We start from the raw sequence: 20,052 nt of genomic DNA, 5'->3' as shown, positions 1-20,052 counted from the left end.
ACTAGTAGTAGTGTCCCTGGGTCAAAGAATACACACAGTTTAATAGATTTGGGGTGGTACAGTTCAAATTGCTTTCCAGAATGGGAAGAGCAGTTCACACTTCCACCAACAGTACATGAATGTTCCTGATGTCTCACAGCTTCCTCAGAATTTGTCATTTTTGAGTGGGGTGGAGCCAAAGTGGCAAAGTAGAAAGATGGACCTGCTCTAGCTATCCCCCATAACCTATAAAATACCTGTAAAAAATGACTCTAAACAACAGCAGCAGAAGCCACAAAACGACAGAGTGCAAGAGATTTCCAGCCCAAGATAGCCTGGAAGGGCAACAGGAAAGTTCTATCACACTGAAACCAGAGTGCAGTGTAGCCCTGCCAGTGTAGCACAGACAGGACTGGAGCAGGCTTCAGGGTGTGGAATCATGGGTAGCAGCTATAGTTCCCAGATTTCTCAACCCATAAACACCAAAGACAACTTCAAAGGTCAGTGAGAAAGCCCTTTCACCTGAGTGAGAGGGGTGTGCAGTCTGGCCCTAGCCCTAGCCCCAGGGTAGCAATAGTGTCCACTTTTGGAACCCTCACCCTAAAGACTCTGGGGGAATTGAGCAGTTGATCTGAATCTCAGCCCTGAGTGTCAGTCCCGAGGTTGGTGGCATGGAGGAGTTGGTGGTGGCTGTGGAGAGGGAATTCTACTCACAGATCCTGGGCAGAAAAGAGAGCTTGTGGTTGCTCCCAGACCAGAGCATAGGCCAGGAGAGGAGTAGACTCCTCTCCATTGGTCGTGCACCTTGGAGGACCTGAGAACTTACAGGTCCCTAGAGTATACTTTTCACTTGAAAAAGGACTCAGAAGTTAAGTAATTGCCTTGGAAAATGCCTCTAAAAGGGAAAGAGAGTAAGACCATGGAAGGATACTTTCTTGGTGAAAAGATATTTTCTTCCATACTTTTGGATGAGGAAGAACAAAACATATCATCAGAAGACATAAAAGTCAAAGCTTCTATGTCCAAAACCTCCAAAAAAAATATGCAATGGTCTTAGGCCATAGAAGAGCTCAAAAAGGATTTTGAAAATTAAGTAAGAGAGGTGGAGGAAAAATTGGGAAGAGAAATGAAAGTGATGTAAGAAAATCATGAAAAGCAAGTCAGCAGCTTGCTAAAGAAGACTCCAAAAATGCTGAAGAAAATAGCACTTTTAGAAATAGACTAACCGAAATGGCAAAAGAGGTCCAAAAAGCCATTGAGGAGAAGAATGCTTTAAAAAGCAGATTTGGCCAAATGGAAAAGGAGGTTCAAAAGGTCACTGAAGAAAATAGTTCTTTAAAAATTAGAATGGAGCAGGTGGAAACTAATGACTTCATGAGAAGCCAAGAAATTATAAAACATAACCAAAGAATGAAAAAATAGAAGACAATGTGAAATATCACATTGGAAAAACAATTGACCTGGAAAATAGATCCAGGAGAGATAATTTAAAAATTATTGGTCTTCCTGAAATTATTGGTCTACATGATCAAAAAAAAGAGCCTAGACATCATCTTTAAAGAAATTACCAAGGAAATCTGCCCTGATATTCTAGGCCCAGAGGGTAAAACAGAAATGGAAAGAATTCACCAATCACCTCCTGAAAGAGATCCCAAAAGGAAAACTCCTAGGAATATTGTAGTCAAATTCCAGAGTTCCCAGGTCAAGGAGAAAATATTACAAGCAGCTAAAAAGAAACAATTCAAGTATTGTAGAAATGTGGTCAGAATAACACAGGATTTAGCAGCTTCTACACTAAGGGATCAAAGGGCTTGGAATATGATATTCCAGAGGTCAAAGGGGACAGGATTAAAACCAAGACTCACCTACCCAACCAAACTGAGTATAATACTTGAGGGGAAAAAATGGGATTTCAATGAAATAGAGGACTTCCAAGCATTCTTGTTGAAAAGACCAGAGCTGAATAGAAAATTTGACTTTCAAATACAAGAATCAAGAGAAACATGAAAAGGTAAACAGGAAAGAGAAGACTTAAGGAACTCATTAGAGTTGAACTGTTTACATTCCTACATGGAAAGATGTTATTTGTAACTCATGAGATCTTTCCTGGTATTAAGGTAGTTAGAGGGAATATACGTGTGTGTGTGTGTAGGGGTATGTATGTAAGTGTATATTATATATGTAGGCATGTATATGTACATATGTGTATATGTGTATGTATGTATGTGTGTGTGTGTGTATATAGACAGAGGGCACAGGATGAGCTGAATATGAAGGAAGAATTCCTAAAAGAATAAAATTTACTGTTCATTGGAATGTACTAAGTGTAAGAGAAAGGGAGAGGGAGAATGTAGCAAATCATCTCACATAAAAGAGAGAAGAAAGAGCTTTTATAATGGAGGGGAAGAGGGAGAAGATGAAAGGAAATAATTGAGCCTTACTCTCATGAGATTTGGCTTAAGGAGGGAAAAACACGCATTCAATTGGATATGGGAATCTATTTTACTCTGCAAGATGGCAAGGGGGAAGAGGATAGGAGAGGGAAGATAATAGAAGGGACAGCAAATTGGGGAAAGGGATAATAAGAAGGAAACACAATTGTGGGAGGACAGGTCAAGGGAGAGAATGGAATAAATGAAAGACAGGATAGACAGAGAGATATGTGGTTAGTCTTTTACAATATTATTATTATGGAAGTGCTTTGCATGGTTACACATGTATGACCTATATTTAATTGCTTGTTTTTGAGTGAGGGTGGGTGGGGAGGGGGAGAGACAATATGGAACTCAAAGCTTTAAGAATGCATTTTAAAAATTGTTCTAACATTCAACTGAAAATTAAACTATTCAGGCCATGGAATATAGAAATCTATTTTGCCCTACAGGAAAATAGAGGGGAAGGGAGATGGAAGAAGGGTGGGTAATAGAAGGGAGGATAGATTGGAGGAAAGGATGAATGGGGTGCATGCTGTCCTAGGGCAGGGGGTGGGGAGAAATGGGGAGAAAATTTTGAATTCAAATTCTTGTGGAAGTGAATGTTAAGAACTGAAAAATAAATAAATTTTAAAAGAATTTGTCATTTTTCTTTTGTAAAAAATCATCTTTGCCAATCTGATGGGCATGAGAGATTAATTAGGCAGAAGCCAACCTTGTTAGGCATCTTCACATACTAGATTGGTCCTAAGACATCACTCTTCATTTTTCCAATATGGGAGCATCCCCAAAGGCTTACCATTGTGTTAGAACTCAACAGAGCTTACTTTCTACTCTCCTAGCCTTTGAGAATGCAAAGTCATCTCTATACCATTATGAGGTAGTAGACTAGGAACTTATGTTAATATATTTAGAATACTTCAAATGCTCAAATGGATCTATGATTTCATCATTATGGTTTACTCCATCCATACCCACTTATCTTGTGCTACTCTTGCCTGTTCTCTCAGGATAGCTTAGATAAACATGGAGAGACTCACCACCAATACTTCGGCCACTTGGTGATGATTTTCTTTGGCCATGACAACTCATGAAACAAGCAAATGTACAAAATAGTGTTTGGTACTATTTAACCCCATTCCATTTCGATAGTGACAGTGCCAGGGAGGAGGACAGAGGATATAGCCTAATAACTAGTAGTTACAAAACACTTTAAGATTTACAAAGTGCTTTTCAAATATTATCTCATTTTATCCTAACTACAAACCTGGGAGGGAAATATTATTATTATTATTATCTTAATTTTTACCCAGGGTTACATATCTCTGACTTCAGGTTTAGTACTCCTAGCTGCCTTGATTAAGAATCACACATTTGGAATACAAATCGTTAAATTAATATTTGTAAAGCTTCTAAAAACTGTTTGGTTAACCAGTTCCTTTTTTCCCCCTCTAGGCTTTCTCCAGTACCATTCCCCACCTCCATGCCCCACTATCATTGATATTTTGGTGAGGATATACTTTAACATCCTTAGTTACTCAAAATGGATAGGGAAGGGAAAAAGAAAAATATCCTGGTGCTTGCTACAAATATAATTTTTTTTTAAAAAACTGATCCTTACCCAAGAGAATTGAAAAAAAATGTGCCTTAATCAATCTAGGAGGGGGAAAGATTCCATACCTAACAGTAATGTTACAGTGATTACTGTGGTCTCTGCTACCTGAGAGTCTGGTGTGTTATATTTTCAGCCTCTGCCTGGATTCTCTAGTATTCTTAAGAGGGTTAAGAAGTATCTAGTCTCCACTATTGGCTCAAACCCCCACCAATCATGTCACCCAATTTTAGGAATCCATTTATTGACTTAACGGCCAAAGGAATATTTACTTCAAAGGTATAACAAGAACAAACATATAAATGCTCCCTCAACATCTAGGGGTATAATATCCTCTTTGCCTCCTCAGCTTCTGGGAAGAGGGATTAGATTCACAGTTTATCTCTGTTCCTATGTAGCATCAATTCCAGGTCCAAAACTCCCTTGACCTTATGTCTCAGCACCTTGGCTTCTCAGGGCTTCTATACTGGTCTGGCAACAATATCCAGACTGGAATCCTGGCTCCGAGTTTGCCATGGTGTAAGCCTCCAAGTGCAGGACTTCATCAACTGCACTTTGAACTGAAAAGAACAACCCAACAAGTCCAGCTTGTTTCTTGGGATCTCAGGGTGTAAGGAAAAGGGGAAGGTGGCCCTTCTCCTCACCTAGCTTAGTGTCCATGCACAGGGTGATCGTGACCTTCTCCTTTAGACACCACCAGAAAGAGAGGGGGACTACTGTGCCTCATTCAGGTAGATTTAAATATGCAGTCTGGTCCAGAAACACAAACAATGGAAAGTAATTACTCTTATCCACATAGTAGATGTGGATAGTAGATTTTCTCCCAGAAAAGCAATGGCATCTCCTATGTGAATTCCTCTACCTTGGGTGATTTGGGCATACATTAAAGCTCCATTATAGGGAGATCATGTATGAGGCAACTTTTCTGCTGGGCTGCAAAGGAGACAAGAGATTTCAATAGACCCGAGGAGTAGTATTGGAGGGAGGGTGTGTAGAAAAGCATAGAGAAGATTACTGCAGACCTACAGAACAGAATGAGGAAAGGCACATAGAAGAGAAAGTAGATACAGGAATGTGATATTGGCCTGACAATAATATGATAGATGAATCAAAGAGAGGGAGACAGGAGCTGGGAAGACCTATTAGATGACTGTGCAATTGTCCAGGTGAGTGTTAATATAGGGTGGTGTAAGGATGGAAAGGACAGAAAAAGGACTAATCAGCAATATTGGAGGTACCACACAATTTTAACACATAATCTGGTTTTCTCTTATTAGATAATTATTTCATATGTTTTAGCTTTATTCCCTTATAAAACAAAGAACTGATGAATATTGAGACAATTTTCTATGATCTATTGAGACAAATTTCTATGATCCCAGAGACCTCGCACAGTGCTTAGCATGCAGAATAAATACTGAGTAACTAATTTATTTGTTGTTTGCATAGTCATTCTCAGATCTATACTAGGTAGAATCTTTAGAATTTCTTGCCTTTGTGGCTGTGATTGCCTGGCCTAAGAGCCTTATTTTAGGTTTAGATATTGACTTTATATTACTTTGTAGTGCTGTTGATAACAGATCAATTATATTATTGAAAAACCTAACTGTTCATTCTTGCTTTTTTGACCTTTTAAAAGATAGGGCCTTCAGGGATGCAGAATGGCACTGTCAAACTTAGATAAATTCACTATAGGGCTATGCCTAACTGGCCCAGGACTAGTATGAAGAAGCATATGCAGCATGAAGTAGTATCTTACCTACGTCTCAGATCAGTTCCGACTATTGACAAATTTGTTGATTTATTCATGGAGGTTGTCACACTTTAATGGATTGTGATTGTGGTGCTGGAGGTACTCTTTCCATTAGTGTACCTAATAATCTATTCTTGCCTTCTCATCCTGTACATTTCTAGTTAATAACCTTCTGTAAAATCTTTATACCCAACACACTGGATGCTTGCTTTGGGTCTTCTAACATTTTGTGGATACCAGTGTAACCTTGTCTCGCATTTGCTATGTGACCAACCCATCTCCTTTTCTCTTTGTACATCTCTCTGATGGTATCCTTCCTACTACTTCTTACTGCATATTTCTTGGTTGGAAACATATTACAGCCTATTTAATTGATGATACATTTCTTCAGTGCCCTTTGGGTAACTTGTAATGTTAATTCTTTGGAAATTAGCTGTAGAGCATACAGCATATCTTGTTGAATTATACAAAATGCAAATTGATCGGTGCTTAAGTACTTTAATGGATCTATGCTCTCTCATCAATGTAGATACTCCCTCCAGGGAAGCAGATTGCAGCCTATCCACAATTTCCCATTCTAGATGACTTTTGTCCAAATATTTCTTTCTGTAAGTCCTTTGTAGGATTCTACCAATGTGCTGGGTAATTCTTCTAGATCACTTAGCATTGTAGAAGGTACAAATGGGATTTTCCATTCATTATCCTGAACCCTCAGTACAGGACCAACCCATCTCCTTTTCCATTTATACATCTCTTTGGTGATAGCTTTTATGCCACTTCCCCTGCATAATTCATTGTTAATAATGTACTTATATCCTTTATCTGTTTCTCTATAGCTGTTTGAATAACTCACAACTTTTAATTCTTTGTAATTTTGACAATTCAACACCCTTAATCCAAAAGCAACACTAGAAGAGTGTTGATATTTTTAAAAAAATGTATTTTTATGGGAGAAGTTTGTTGTTGTTGAGTCATTTCAGTCAAGTCTGACTGTGTCACCTCATTTGGGGTTTTCTTGGCAAAGGTACTAGAATGGTTTGGTATTTCCTTCTCCAGTTCATTTTACAGATGGGGAAATGGAGATCAACAAGGTTAAGTGACTTGCCCAGGGTCACACAGCTAGTAAGTGTCTGAGGCTGGATTTGACCTCAGATTTTCCTGACTCCAGGCATTGCTCTCTATCCACTATACCACATGAAAAACGTTGCACAATTTTCCAGTGTTATCCTGTCCATTGCCTTCCTAGTCAGTTGTGGGCCCAGTTCATTGTTCATTTAAAATGTCTAATATATACATGCTGATGGACCAGCTCTTTGGGATATACAGTCAGCTGCATATCAGTCATGGTCTTTTCCTGTATGTGTTATTAGGGTTGAACTTTTTTATTTGTGATTGTATATCTTATTTAGAAGGCTCTGCAATCTTCTGGGACTAAAGACAATCAGTTGAATGTCATAATAAAATGTAAAAATCTGGAAGGCCTAACCATCTATAGGGAATTAATAAACTGATTGATCAAGATGCGTTTATTAAATGCCAATTATATGCCAGGCACTGTGCTAGGTACTGGGGATAAATAAACAAAAATGAGATAGTCCCTGTCCTCAAAGACCTTACATTCTTTTGGGGGTAAGGTGGGGGTAGAGATAACATATAAAGATGGATAGACACAGAAAACATTTATTAAGTGATTACTACGTATCAGACAATTTTCTAAGTTCTTGGGGATACAAATACAGTGAAGCAAGACAGTCTCTGCCTTCAAGGAACATACATTTTAATGGGGGAAGAGTAGCTGGAAAGGAGATATGCAGGGGTGGGTGGAGTACACATATGATGGGGATTGATTGGAAAGTGGAGCCCTGGTCCCAAGCAAGATAGAGCAAAAATCCTCTTTCAAAGCTGAGGAACCTATAGGTGGGCGTCAAGGTTATGGGTGGGTAGGAGGTGGAGGTCTTTGTAGAGAAGGCCTGATGTGTAGTACACAAAGTCTATGAAAAGTCATTTTGGGGAAAGTGCCAAGTTTGGGGGAATAAGTAAAGGCCTCATGTCAGAGGAATGTCACTTAAATTTTCAAGGAATCTAGAGATTCTGACAGCAGAGGGAAGAAGGCATTACATTCTAGGAGTGGTAACATTGAGAACAGGAGATAAGAGCGTCTTGTGTAAGAAATAACAAGAATGCCAGTTTTGCTTGACTTGCTACATGATTTTAGAGCGCATAAAGGGGAGTATTGTACATAATAAACCTAGAAAGGAAGGTTAAAGTCAGTTTATGAAGGATTTTAAATGCAATAGAGAGTCTCTGGAGCTTATCGAGTAGGACAGTCATAGCTGTATTGTTGTGGCATTGTTGTGTGGAGGATGGATTGTGTAAGGGATGAGACTTAAGCAGGATTTAGACTTTATGCTGGACATCCTTCGTTCCAGTGGCAAATGCCTTTAGTTAGCATATAGCTTCCTGTTTGTTTTTTTATATAAATAAATAGACAGAACAAGATCAAAAGACCCAGAAACTTTCTCATCTAGCCAATGCTTGATCTCCTGGCCAAGAAGAGAAATATAGTAGTCAAGGACAACAGTGGCTTAAATTAAAAATATTTTTGTAAAACCCTGTAGAAGTTGATGGTAAAAGATTATGAAGAGTAACTCTTCATGAAATAGTGAGAAGTGATGGAGAAAAAAAATTCCAGTGACAACTTGGCACCGATTAAGCCAGATTATTCTGAGAGCATTTAAAGATGAAACTTGGAAAGAAGAAATAGACAGAAAAGGAAATAATCAGTCTCATTTTCTATAACAGTTTTTTCCCCTCACTCAATCATAGTGTAGCCACACTACATTTATATTTATATCACCATTCCTGATGTCCTTTGTGGGGAAGCAGAAATGGCATTTAAGAAAACAAAGATAGGAAGAACGCAGATTAGACTAAATATATATAGAAGAGACCCATGCTGGAGGTGACACACTTTTGAGGGTGTTGAGGGATTGATTTTTATCTCTCTGGAAGGGGGGAGATTTCCACATGCTTGGGAAAAACTTATAACTCTGATTATTCCTTTCCCTCATGCATTGGAGTAATTTAATTATTATCGTGAATTTTTTTTTCAAAATTCATTTTTATTTTCAGTGCTGAATTCTCTGCTTTCCTCCCACCATCTGTTAATAAGACAACAAAAACAAAGTCCATTACAAATATGTATAGTCATTTGTAAAACAAATTCCCTGCATTAGCCATGATGAAGCGATGATGTGTTTGGACCTGGAATCAGAAAGACCTGAATTCTAATTTAGTCTCGTATACTTACTCACCCTGTGTGACCCTGAGTGACCCTGAATGAGTCATTTAACAGAGGTTAAAAAAATAACCACCTCTGTTTGCGTCAGTTTCCTCATCTGGAAAATGGAGTTAATAACAACATCAATCAGTCTCACAGCATTGATAATGAGGACCAAATGAGATGATAATCATGTTAACTATTATTAGTGATGTCCCCCCCTCAATTTTTAAAAAAATATATGCATATACTTCAGTCTATACTCTGAGTCCATCAGCTCTCCACTTTCTGCTCACTTCACTTTGCATCAGTTCATATGCGACTGAGTTATTATCAACATTTCTACAAAATTTGAAAACAATTTACACATGCACTTACATAAAGTATTTTTGATGAGAGTCTGAAAAGTGTACAGGCAGGTGTTCACAAACCATGTTCTTTAGGGGACTATCTCTTCACAGTCACACATTTGACTACAAGGAACAGAAAATATAAGACCTCCTGTGCTTATTTGTTATTTGTTGTCTATTAAAAAAGAGGATTTCATTCAATAGATCAAAATCATAACCTTAGAGACGCTCCACTTACATGATACCTCCCCTGTGCTTGTCAAAATCATGTGAGATTCTTTGAGACATTTCATTGGAGAGCTAACTGATGGCATTATGGTTATTATTTGAGTTTGTTGTTGTTCAGTCATTTCATCCTGTTTGACCCTTTATGCCCCAAAGATATTGGAGTGGTTTGCTATTTCCATCTGCATCTCATTTTACAAATAAGAAACTGAGGCATATAGGGTTAAATGACTTGCCCAGGGCCACACAGCTAGTAAGTTTCTGAGGATGGATTTGAATTGATGGTCTAAGCCCAGTGCTTTATCTACTGCACCACCTATCTGCCCAAATTGAATTTTTACTAAATGTAAATAATATATATTATTAATCTTATTGAGACTTTGTTCATTTTATGCCAATATGAAATGAAGAAATTTATTTATTCCTTAAATTAAGTTAGTGAGATGAGTACTGACTTTGTAGTCAAAGACCCTAGGTTCAACTTCTGCCTTTGACACTTAATACCTGAATAACCTATGTGTATATGCCATATATTTATATATAAATTATCTATTTGTCTATATATCTATCTCTATTCTAACTTTCCATTTAATTGTTTCCTTTGTAATCCTACCTCTTCTATATATATAAAAACATTATTCTGAGAAGGGATCCATAGGCTTCACCAGATTGCCAGGGGTTCCATGACATAAAAAAAGATAAAGAACTGATCTTGGATCGATCTTTTATATATGGAGAACCTTTGAATCACCTTATCTCTAGGTTATACCTGTGGTAGTAGGTTAGTAAGAGAACCAGGATTTGAACCCATGTTCTCTGATTCCAAATTTAATCAGTCTGCATTTATTAAACATCTATTGCATATTTATGACTACTGGATTAGTCCCTGGGACTATAAAGACAAAAAACAAAACAAAACCCTGTTATCAGGGAGTTTATTATCAAGGGAGATGTGTGCAGGTGGTGGTAGGTACAAACCATATGCAGAAAAAGTATAAGGGTTTTTTTTTTTTTTTGGAGAAGCCTTAGTAGATTTGGGCAATGTTAATTAGAGTTAAAGATTCCCTCCCTCCCGCCCTCCCCTCTCCCCTTGCCCATTAATGGGAGTCACCTGAAGCCCATTAAGGGAAATTTTTCTTAATTTCTAATGAGGCACTGGGTCAGGAGGGTTGTACCCTCTGGCTCTGAAAAGTGTATATATACTCTGAGATGAGGTTTTGGGGGTTTGGAAGAAGGTTCATGTGCCAGATGAGACTCTGGGTAGCCATTAGGGAGCACCCCCAACTTTGAAAACCCAGATCTTGGTGTTTCTCTCTCCGATAACTATGTATGAATGCAATGGTCAGACAGTTGTGTTGATCTGTGATGTATGTATTGCTTATAGTTAAAAGTTTTGCTTACAGTTAGAAGCCCTGTCTGTTGGTCTTTATTTCTCTGCTTGTATTTTCCTGTTGGTGAATGTAATTAAAATAAATTGTTGACCCCTCAAAAGTTGCTTTCCTTTCAGAAACACAGATCTAAGAACCTGTACATCAGGCTCTCCTATGTATGCCAGGGTGCTTGTTGCTACAGGGGATCAGGAAAGATTTCTTACAGAAAATATTGCTTGACCTGAGTTTTAAACTAGGGAGTTGCTTTTTCATATATATATATATCATATATATATATAATATGTATATATAATCTATGTATGTATGTATATGTATATCTGTTGTCAACTTTTACTAAGTTCATCCTAGAAAGATAAACAAAATTAGACTGAATATGAGTGTTTATTTCTCTCAAAGCTTGTGGAACATGCATCTAGAGATACACATGGAAGTTCATTGTAAGACAATGAATTCAAGGAGATCTTATATCTTCAGAGCAATTCCCTCTCATCCTTCTCTTCCTTCCTGGCTCAGGATGCCTTTGTCAGCCAGAACTATAGTCTCTATATGGTTAACCATGATATGAGAAAGGAATTTTTTAAGTGAATAGGTTACAAATACAACAAGATAGGAGAATGATAAAGTTTCATTTGAAATTATGATCCCAGAATATGTGTTTCCCCTATGTAGCATAGATCCATAATATACCACCAAAGAAAAGTTCCATTTTTCAAGATAGTATCTGGGTTAAGGCACCTTGTGTCATAAACAGAAGAATGTTCTTGGTCAACTTCATCTGGCCTTGTAGTATTGACACAGGAAGGGCATTTTGAGTTCATTCAGAGAGCAAAGCATGTCTGTTATGTCAGAGCATTGCAACACTTTGTGGTGGTTTAAGCTCAGAGTAGACCACAGTGCCTCTCCTGATCAGCCAGTCTGGGTATTAGACCTGTCTCATTCAAAATGGTTTGGGGAGGGTTCTATACTATATATCTATCTGCCTATAGCTTTTCAGGAAAAAAGAAATCTGTTTACAAAGTATTCTGACATGCATTGGTTGGTTGCTAATAAAATTTAATATTTTAATACATTGAAGCATTTAAAAATTTTTTTAATATTATTTAATTTTTCACAATTACATGTAAAAATAATTTTGAACATTCATTTTAAAAAACTTGGAGTTTCAAATTCTCTCCCTCCCTCTTCTCCTTCCTTGATATGGTAAGCAAATTGATATAGGTTATATATGCTCAATCATGCAAAATGTATTTCCATATTAGTCATTTTGTGAAGTGACACAATCTTTTAAAAAAATAATGAAATATATGTGCTTATTTTTGTCCTTAGTTTTTTTTCTTATTGCCATTGCAGCAAGTTTTATTTTAGCCAACAATTTTTCAAACTTTCATTGTGCTGAGGGAAGCTTCTTTTATTTCTAATTCTCAGTCTATACACTTTCTGGGGTTTTTTTCTGTTTTATAAAAAAAAAAACCCCACATCTGTCTATTACTCCCAACCCTAATAAAACATACTACTGATTTTAAAATATTTCTTACTTCTACTACTGATAAAACATCATATAAGTGTAAAGAAAGAACCTTTGAACCTCAATTTAATTTCCCCGAGCCTATGGTGATCTTTTCATATAAAAAATTGACAGTCATTTTGGTGAGGTAAAGACTACTATAGGGTTTCAGTGCAAGTAACATACTGCACTTTGTTGAGTTTCCATAGCAACTGACTGGATAGTCCCTTTCTGTTCTGCTTTGGTCTTTATGAACTGGCATAGGAGTCTCTTCAGTCATTTAAAGATCTTTAATTTCATCAAAGTGGGTGCTCCCTTGAATGACACAGATCATCATAACTTCTCTTTAATTTAGGAGATGGTTTTTGATAGCTGTGGTGGTCCAAAAATTCTTCCCCCTGTGCCCTCCTAGTGAAGAGCTTCTTTGAAATTAGAGCAGCTGATCCTCAGATTCTCAACACAAACATAGCCCCTTAATCAGTGTTTGAAGCCTTTTAAGTTTAGGTAGAACCCTCTAGTACTTACATTCCCCTGGTCTGCCTGCCACGTGCAGGGTCACCTAGTCAATCAGTCTTTATCAAGTACAGGAGTTTCTACATACTTCAAAATAAAGAAGGATAGGAATGGGATTATACACAATTTCTTATCTAAATATTATTTTAGGCCATTTTTGCAAATATTTGGTTCAGAGCCAACCTCGCACATGGATAAAGTAGGCAGCAACATATTAGGTATTGTGATTTCAGGGGTTCTCTGAATATATGCTCCCCATTTCTACCTCTTACACTCAGTTCCTTGTGTCTAGAATTCCATTAGTTGATCTATTCCTTTGGCTTAACACACCTGCTAAAATACCAAGTGCCCTTAGGAGAAGTAACAAATTAAGCTTTGTCAGCCTTTAAAAAATTTTTTTTATTTAACCTAATTTTATTCATGCTTCCTTTGAAGCAGAGAATATATTATTCAGTAAAAATCATTACAGCATATCTTACCTTTAACCTTTAACCTACAATAATGATGTATTCTAATTATATCGTTGCATACATATAACATTACAATAAAAATAGAAACAATTAAGAGTTTTATAATTTTTCTTTGTAGATAGAAACAATCCTACAAAATGCAAATTTTTATGCACCAGAGATTCTTAATCGAGGGTCTCTGAATTTTAAAAAAAATTACATGACATTATTTCAATATAATTGGTTTGCTTTGTAATTCTATATACTTTATTTTATTCATTTAAAAATATTATTTTATGAAAGGGTCCATAGACTTCACCAGACTGATGTCTATGACATCAAAAAAGTTAAAAATTGCTATAATGAACATTCAAGTAAATTGAGTATATGGATAGCTTCAGAATAAGGTGTCATCATATTTAGGTAGGTAGGTATCTTAGCACAGACCAAAAAACCTAGCATAAGCAAACAGAGCTCACAACGATAGTAAAACAAGACAGCTTTTTTGAGGGGAGATACAAAATTAAAGACAATCAAGGAGAATGACTGAAGCAGGTCAGGTCTGCTGGGCCTCAGGGTGGAATTGCATATCCTCTCCCTGAACAGTAAAGGCTGATGAGTTTTTATAGGATTCATATCTGAGTTTACCAGGACCAGACATGGGGGAAAGCCAGCAAGGTGTCCAGGTCTAGAGAGTGAGGATGAAAGACTCCTAGGGAAAGGGAAGGTAGTTGATATTCAAACTCTACAGTGTCAAGGGTCTTGAGAAAGGGACTTTGGTTTAATTTACTGCTGGTCCTATTCTGATAGAATGACTAGAGTTTTTGAGTTTCCAGGTTTCTCTTTAGGAGGTTACTGTCTACCTTACAATGGGTAACAAACTATAGTGCTAAATGGAAAAAAATATTATCAGCAAATAACTTCGTTTTTGAAATTTAACTTTCTATAATTTAGTAGAAAAACTATACTAATTTGCTAAAGTAAACAAGATGTGGAGTTTTAACACTTTTCTCTAAAGAATATATACTAGAATATTTGTAAAGAATGATTCTTATCAAGTTGCTACAATTACACTAGCTAAAATAGTGTTTATTGTAAAGCATTATGGGTGGAATATGTTTTGCCACATACTCGTTATCTTGAATAAGATAACATGTTAGATTTTGGCATTCATTTTTGGCTGCGGTTGTTATCATGTATTTTCAGAAATACAATATAAAAACTTGAAAGTACTCTCAAGTGGGAAAAAAAGGTTTAAGAAAAACCCCAGATAGCTTGTCAGCCTTTTATACCTTAATGTGAATGAATAGGAGTGAGTTGGCAACATCAAAGACAAGAAAAACCAAGAGGCCCTCTGGGTCCTTCTAGGTAAATTATGGGCAGTTCCATTCAAATCCGGTCTCAGACACTTAGTAGACCTTGTGTCTACTAAGTTAAGTGACTTCACTTAACCTTGTTTGCTTTGATTTTCCTCATCTTTAAAATGAGCTGAAGAAGCAAATGGTAGACCATTCCTGTATCTTTGCCGAGAAATAATTGGGTCATGAAGAGTCAGACACAACTGAAAAACAACTGAATAACGACAAGATGGTATCCAGTGTGACTACTAAGAAACAAGGGTGTCTTGTACGTTGAAGCCTGCTTTTAATATGATCACTTTAAGTTTTGAACAGCACTTTACATAATATTATCTCATTTGATCCTCACAACAAAGCTGTGATGTTGGGACCATTATTATCATCCCCATCTTATAGATGAGGTAAAGAGATTTACCCAGGGACACACATCTAGTAAATATCTGAGGTGGTATTGGAACTCATGCCTTTCTGACTCCAAATCTAGCACTCATCCATTGTGCCTCTTAGATGGATACTTTGGAAATAGAAATCTGCTTGTTAAGCCTGCACGATCATTTCTATGTCTTTTTGTATAACTATTCTATGGTAATTTTCACATTAATAATACACATGTGGGATTTTTATTTTGGGTCCACAGGGATTTAGAGCAAGTCCTCGCCATACCAGAAGAAGGGTAGCAGCCCGCGTAGAAGAAACTGAACCTTTAGCAGAAGTACACCATCAGAGCGAACAAGAAACTTCAGTGAGAAAAAGAAAACTCAAGAAAAGCAGTCGAGTTCAGCCAGAATTTTACCACTCTGTTCAAGTTCCTTCAACTAGAAAACCTGTGAGTATAAATTATCTTTGAAGAAAATGTGAAATTCATCATCTTATTTTTACTTAGAATGTTTAAAAATAATGTCAGATGTGGTCACATAGCCTAGCAGAATGTGCTTAGTGATAATGAGTTTGTTTCCTTGACACTTATGCATTTGGGAAATTTGGCTCTGGGAAAGTTAGAAAATAAAACTTCTGTGTTTTTATTTAGTGTGGTAACTTTAAAAAATTAAAGTTTTTTTGTGACTCAGTTGTATTATTGCCATTCATGAATCATGCTAACATAAGGGTGTGCCATTGATTTGATGAGATAAATAATTTTAAATTATGAAAACAGCATTGACCTAGAGTGATCATGTACATGTCTGAGTCATAGTGTCATTTTTTCCAAAGAAAGGACGGATTTATGCTTGTTGGAGAAGGAAGAAACAGGCAGCTAGAAAAATGTCTCTCTGAATCTAGTTTCCTCTCCTTTGCTTTTTCTTTTCCAGCCATGTGAACTAGTGACACAGTAATTAACTCTCAAGCTTAGTCCCTGGTCTTTCACAAACTTTACAAGTTTATATTAGGTATAACTGAAGTGTTTGTAAATGCACTTGTAATAGGGACTTAGACATCTCTGATAACTCAGACGTTTTGGTTGGAGGGTCTTAGAACCAGGAAGACTCAGTTTCAAGTCCTAATTCTGACACATACTGGCTTTGTGACCCTGGGCAAATCATTTAACCCCTCCTTGCCCATGGTTATCAAAGTGTGGTCCACCCCAAGACCAGTAAGAGTGACCTCAAGATCAAAACTATTTTCATAATAATATTAAATCATTATTTGCCTATTAAAATATTCACCCCTTTTCCAACTAAGAATCTGTTTGAGGCAAGATTTTCTTCATGTACTTCAACCAAAACAACATAATACATATGGAAGACAAAAGCAAATAGGAGATTTCAGAAAATAGGTAAAACAATACCACTTTTTTCACTAAAATTTTTTTGTATTGGAAAAGATAGCTAATGTTAATGAAACATTTATATTAACATGCAATTGAATTTATTATTTAAATTAACTTACACATTTTAAATTATCTCAATTTTAATGTTCAATACGAGATGATATATGAGATGATAATATGAGATATCAATAGATATCTAGGGGTGTGCTGGCTTAACAACTACATCTCTGGGGGAAGAAAGTGCTCAGGACACACTTAGAAGTTTGACCTAACAAATCAAGTCCTGATTTGTAGCATCTGTGGATTTCTGAGATGAAAATATTTACACCAGATATTTAATAATGGGACTGAGTTGAAGAACTGGCTCTAGCACATCCCTGGGTCATATATTACTTAAACAAAAGCTCTTTGGGGTCCTCAGTAAATTTCAAGAGTGTAAAAGGGTCCTGAGCCCAAAAAGTTTAAGAACCTCTGCTCGAGGCAACTCTCTAAGACTGTAAATAGTAGAGAAGGTATCCACCTGCACTAGTAGAAGGAGGGAATTCCCTGGATCAGTGAAATCATAAGTTTAGCCCTATCCTAATCTTTAGTTGAATAACCAAGATGTTCCATACCATTATGGATTCTGGGAAGTTCTTTGGAGTCCTTTCAGGCCTTAAAAACCTTTTATGAACTGCTCAGCTTGTTGAGATTATAGCCATGAACATCAGTCTCATATGTTATTGCCAAGTTTGTGCCTGCTGCCAAGGATATCTGGCATCCTACTGGTTTCTGCCTGCAGTGCTCTCTCCTGTTGGCTACAATACAAGGATTGCAGTCTAGAATACCCACCCATCTACTAGACAAAATTCAAACCAAAGCTTGGTTTGGGACAAAGAATTAGAGAGAATGCCCTCACAAATGTTAATATCCATGACATCCGTCTGGGGAGGTTTTAAAAATCATAGGTTATCTCACAAAGAAGAGAATAAATGCTTGATTTCCTTCCAGGACTTTCTTGACTTGGGTGTGGCTCTATTTATTGAATTATCTTTTAGAGGAAAACTTTTTCAGTTGAAAGGGCCAATTAGTTCCTTCTCAGGACACACAGGCTGTGTTCTAGTGGAAAGAGTCTTATATTTTTAATCTTGTTACTGTTCCTTACTCCCCAGCAGACCTTGGGCAAGTTGCTTTCCTCTGTGGGACTTACCTGTTAAGTGAAGGGGTTGGATTAGATGACCTCTAAGGCCCCTTGCAGCTCTAAACTATTTGATCCTGAGAGCAGGGAGCTATCCACAAAGTGGAATCCCGGTGAGAGCAGGATATAGAGAGCAAGCCATCAGTGAGACGTTACCCCTCATTGTACAAGAAAATATCCTTTGATAATTCTCTCCTTTCTAGTTCTCAACTTATTTTTGTCTCTACTCTGGTGATTCAAAATACTGTTTTAAAAAGAGACCATCACTGCCATCTAGAGTCTTTTGATTTTTTCTTTGTCAAGATGTAGTCCGTTAGTCACACTCTCTACTGCTTAGCAAAGGTGAAAGGGCTTGGGTTTATGTCTGTGGAGGCTCTGCAGTGATCTCTGAAAGGTCCTAGGAGGCTTTCTAAACGTGTGTGTGTGTGTGTGTGTGTGTGTGTGTGTGTGTGTGTGTGATAGACTCCTTTGGCACTGTGGGGAGGCCTCTAGATCTCTTCTCAAAATAATCTTTTTAAAAAATTCATAATGAAAGGAGTCAATAATCAGTGAAAATAAAGATGTAATTGTTTCCCCATCAAAGTTAATGGGTTCCCTGAAATCTATTTATACTTTATGGACTCAGGTTAAGAACACTTACCTGCCTTATTATCCCCTGGATATAAGCCATGAAGTTTGGGAGTACTATAATCACCAATTAATCCAAATATGTTTATTCAGTGGCTTATGGTATTTTGGAGTCAGAGGATCTGGATTAAAATCTTGCTTCTGATGAGTTCTACCTATGTGACCTTGGGAAAGTCACTTACCTTCTGTAGGACTTAGCTTTCTCATCTCTACAATAAGGGGGTGAGATCTGAGGGATTCTCAGGTCCCTTCTGGTTTTAGATACAAGGCATAAATACAACACATAAGAGGAGAAAGAATAAATACAAATTCACAGTCTCTACTCTTTCGTCTCATTGTTATCTAGTTGGGATGATATGGCATATATGGTGTTGTAGAGGTAACTAACTGGGAGGTAGCCGATGGTCCTCAAACCCATCTGTGAATTAGGGGGGTGGCTACCACAAGCGTGTAAAGACTTCCCCTGGCAGAATGGGTAGATGAGAACACTTTGTTCCAATGGCCATGAAGGTGACTGATTTTGATCAGACATCAAAATTGCCAAGGTCATCCATTGTATCCTGGGTCATCACCAGTTGTCTTGACTTTTATCTTGGTACTGAACTTGAGGAGCTTTTAGTCAGTTCAATGATAAGAAATTATATTGGGAGTCAAATAAGAGGAATACAACACAAAGTCCAGAGAGATGCAAAGTATTATCAAAAATGTGTCAAATGCTATAGGAGCTCAAGAGGGGGAGGTCATTTTCATTTGGGATGCCAGGAAAGCTTGGCAGAGTACATCCAATCTGAACTGGGCCTTGAAAAATGAACATGTTTAGGATAATCAGAACAAAAAGATGCATGAAATTGTAAGAACTGTGTGAGCAATGGTTCAGAGGTAGGGAAAACATGAGGTGTGTTTGGAGGGACACTGAACAGAATAGTTTGGCTGTAGGAGCTTTCATAATTAAGTGCTTTGCCAACTTTCAAGAGCTATATAAATGTTAGCTGGTGTTATGAGAAATGAGGTTGACTGGGTCAGATCATGGAGGAACTTGAAAGCAGGTTAAAGAGTTTGAGATCTATTCTATAGGCAATGGACAGCCATTGAATGTTTTTGAGCAGGGGAGTGACATGATGAAAACAGTGTATTAAGAATATTAGTCTACATGCAGCATTCAAAGATGCTCAGTTGGAGAAAGACTGGAAGGAGTGAACTGGATGTCGTGATTACTCACTTGTTTTGGGGAAGAGATTTCAGGAATGGCTGTTTTGCTCCTTCCGCTCTTCTTAATTTTGCCTCTGCCAGTTCTGTTGGAGACAGAAGGAACTTCCACGGAGTAGCCTGTGGTCATCCTAATAACAACTGTTCTTGTCACAAATTAGCATTACTATTACTCTATGAGGGCATGTCAAAGTATTGCCTCATACCTCTACTCAGATTTTTCTGATTATTAGTTTGCTATCTGTATTATCTTTCCCTAAGTAAGCTTTTTGAGCACGGGGACTGTCTCTCTTTTGTATTTATACTCCCTTTGCCTTTGTACCACTTCAGTCCCTGAGGAGAGGAAAGGTATTAGGTTCCTAGTTCGCATTGGTTTCTGTGGAGCACAGTCAATTCCAAGTCCCAAATTCCCCTTTGGACTCAAGTCCCAG

The 20,052-nt window shown here is 37.3% G+C and overlaps 1 protein-coding gene across 14 annotated transcripts in view; it reads left to right on the top strand.

Moving 5' to 3' along the window:
* The window catches only part of DST (dystonin), a 608,843-nt gene that overhangs the window by 86,504 nt on the left and 502,287 nt on the right, over positions 1 to 20,052 (top strand). For all 14 annotated transcript variants that reach the window (XM_072642521.1, XM_072642508.1, XM_072642527.1 and 11 more), the window contains exon 3: positions 15,484 to 15,672. In XM_072642521.1, coding sequence (XP_072498622.1) covers positions 15,484 to 15,672 — 189 coding nt within the window. The remainder of the gene's footprint in view (positions 1 to 15,483; positions 15,673 to 20,052) is intronic.

The sequence above is a fragment of the Notamacropus eugenii genome, chromosome 2 (assembly GCF_028372415.1).
Source record: "Notamacropus eugenii isolate mMacEug1 chromosome 2, mMacEug1.pri_v2, whole genome shotgun sequence".
Classification (NCBI taxonomy): Eukaryota; Metazoa; Chordata; class Mammalia; order Diprotodontia; family Macropodidae; genus Notamacropus; species Notamacropus eugenii.
This window is presented reverse-complemented; position numbering and strand designations above follow the sequence as displayed.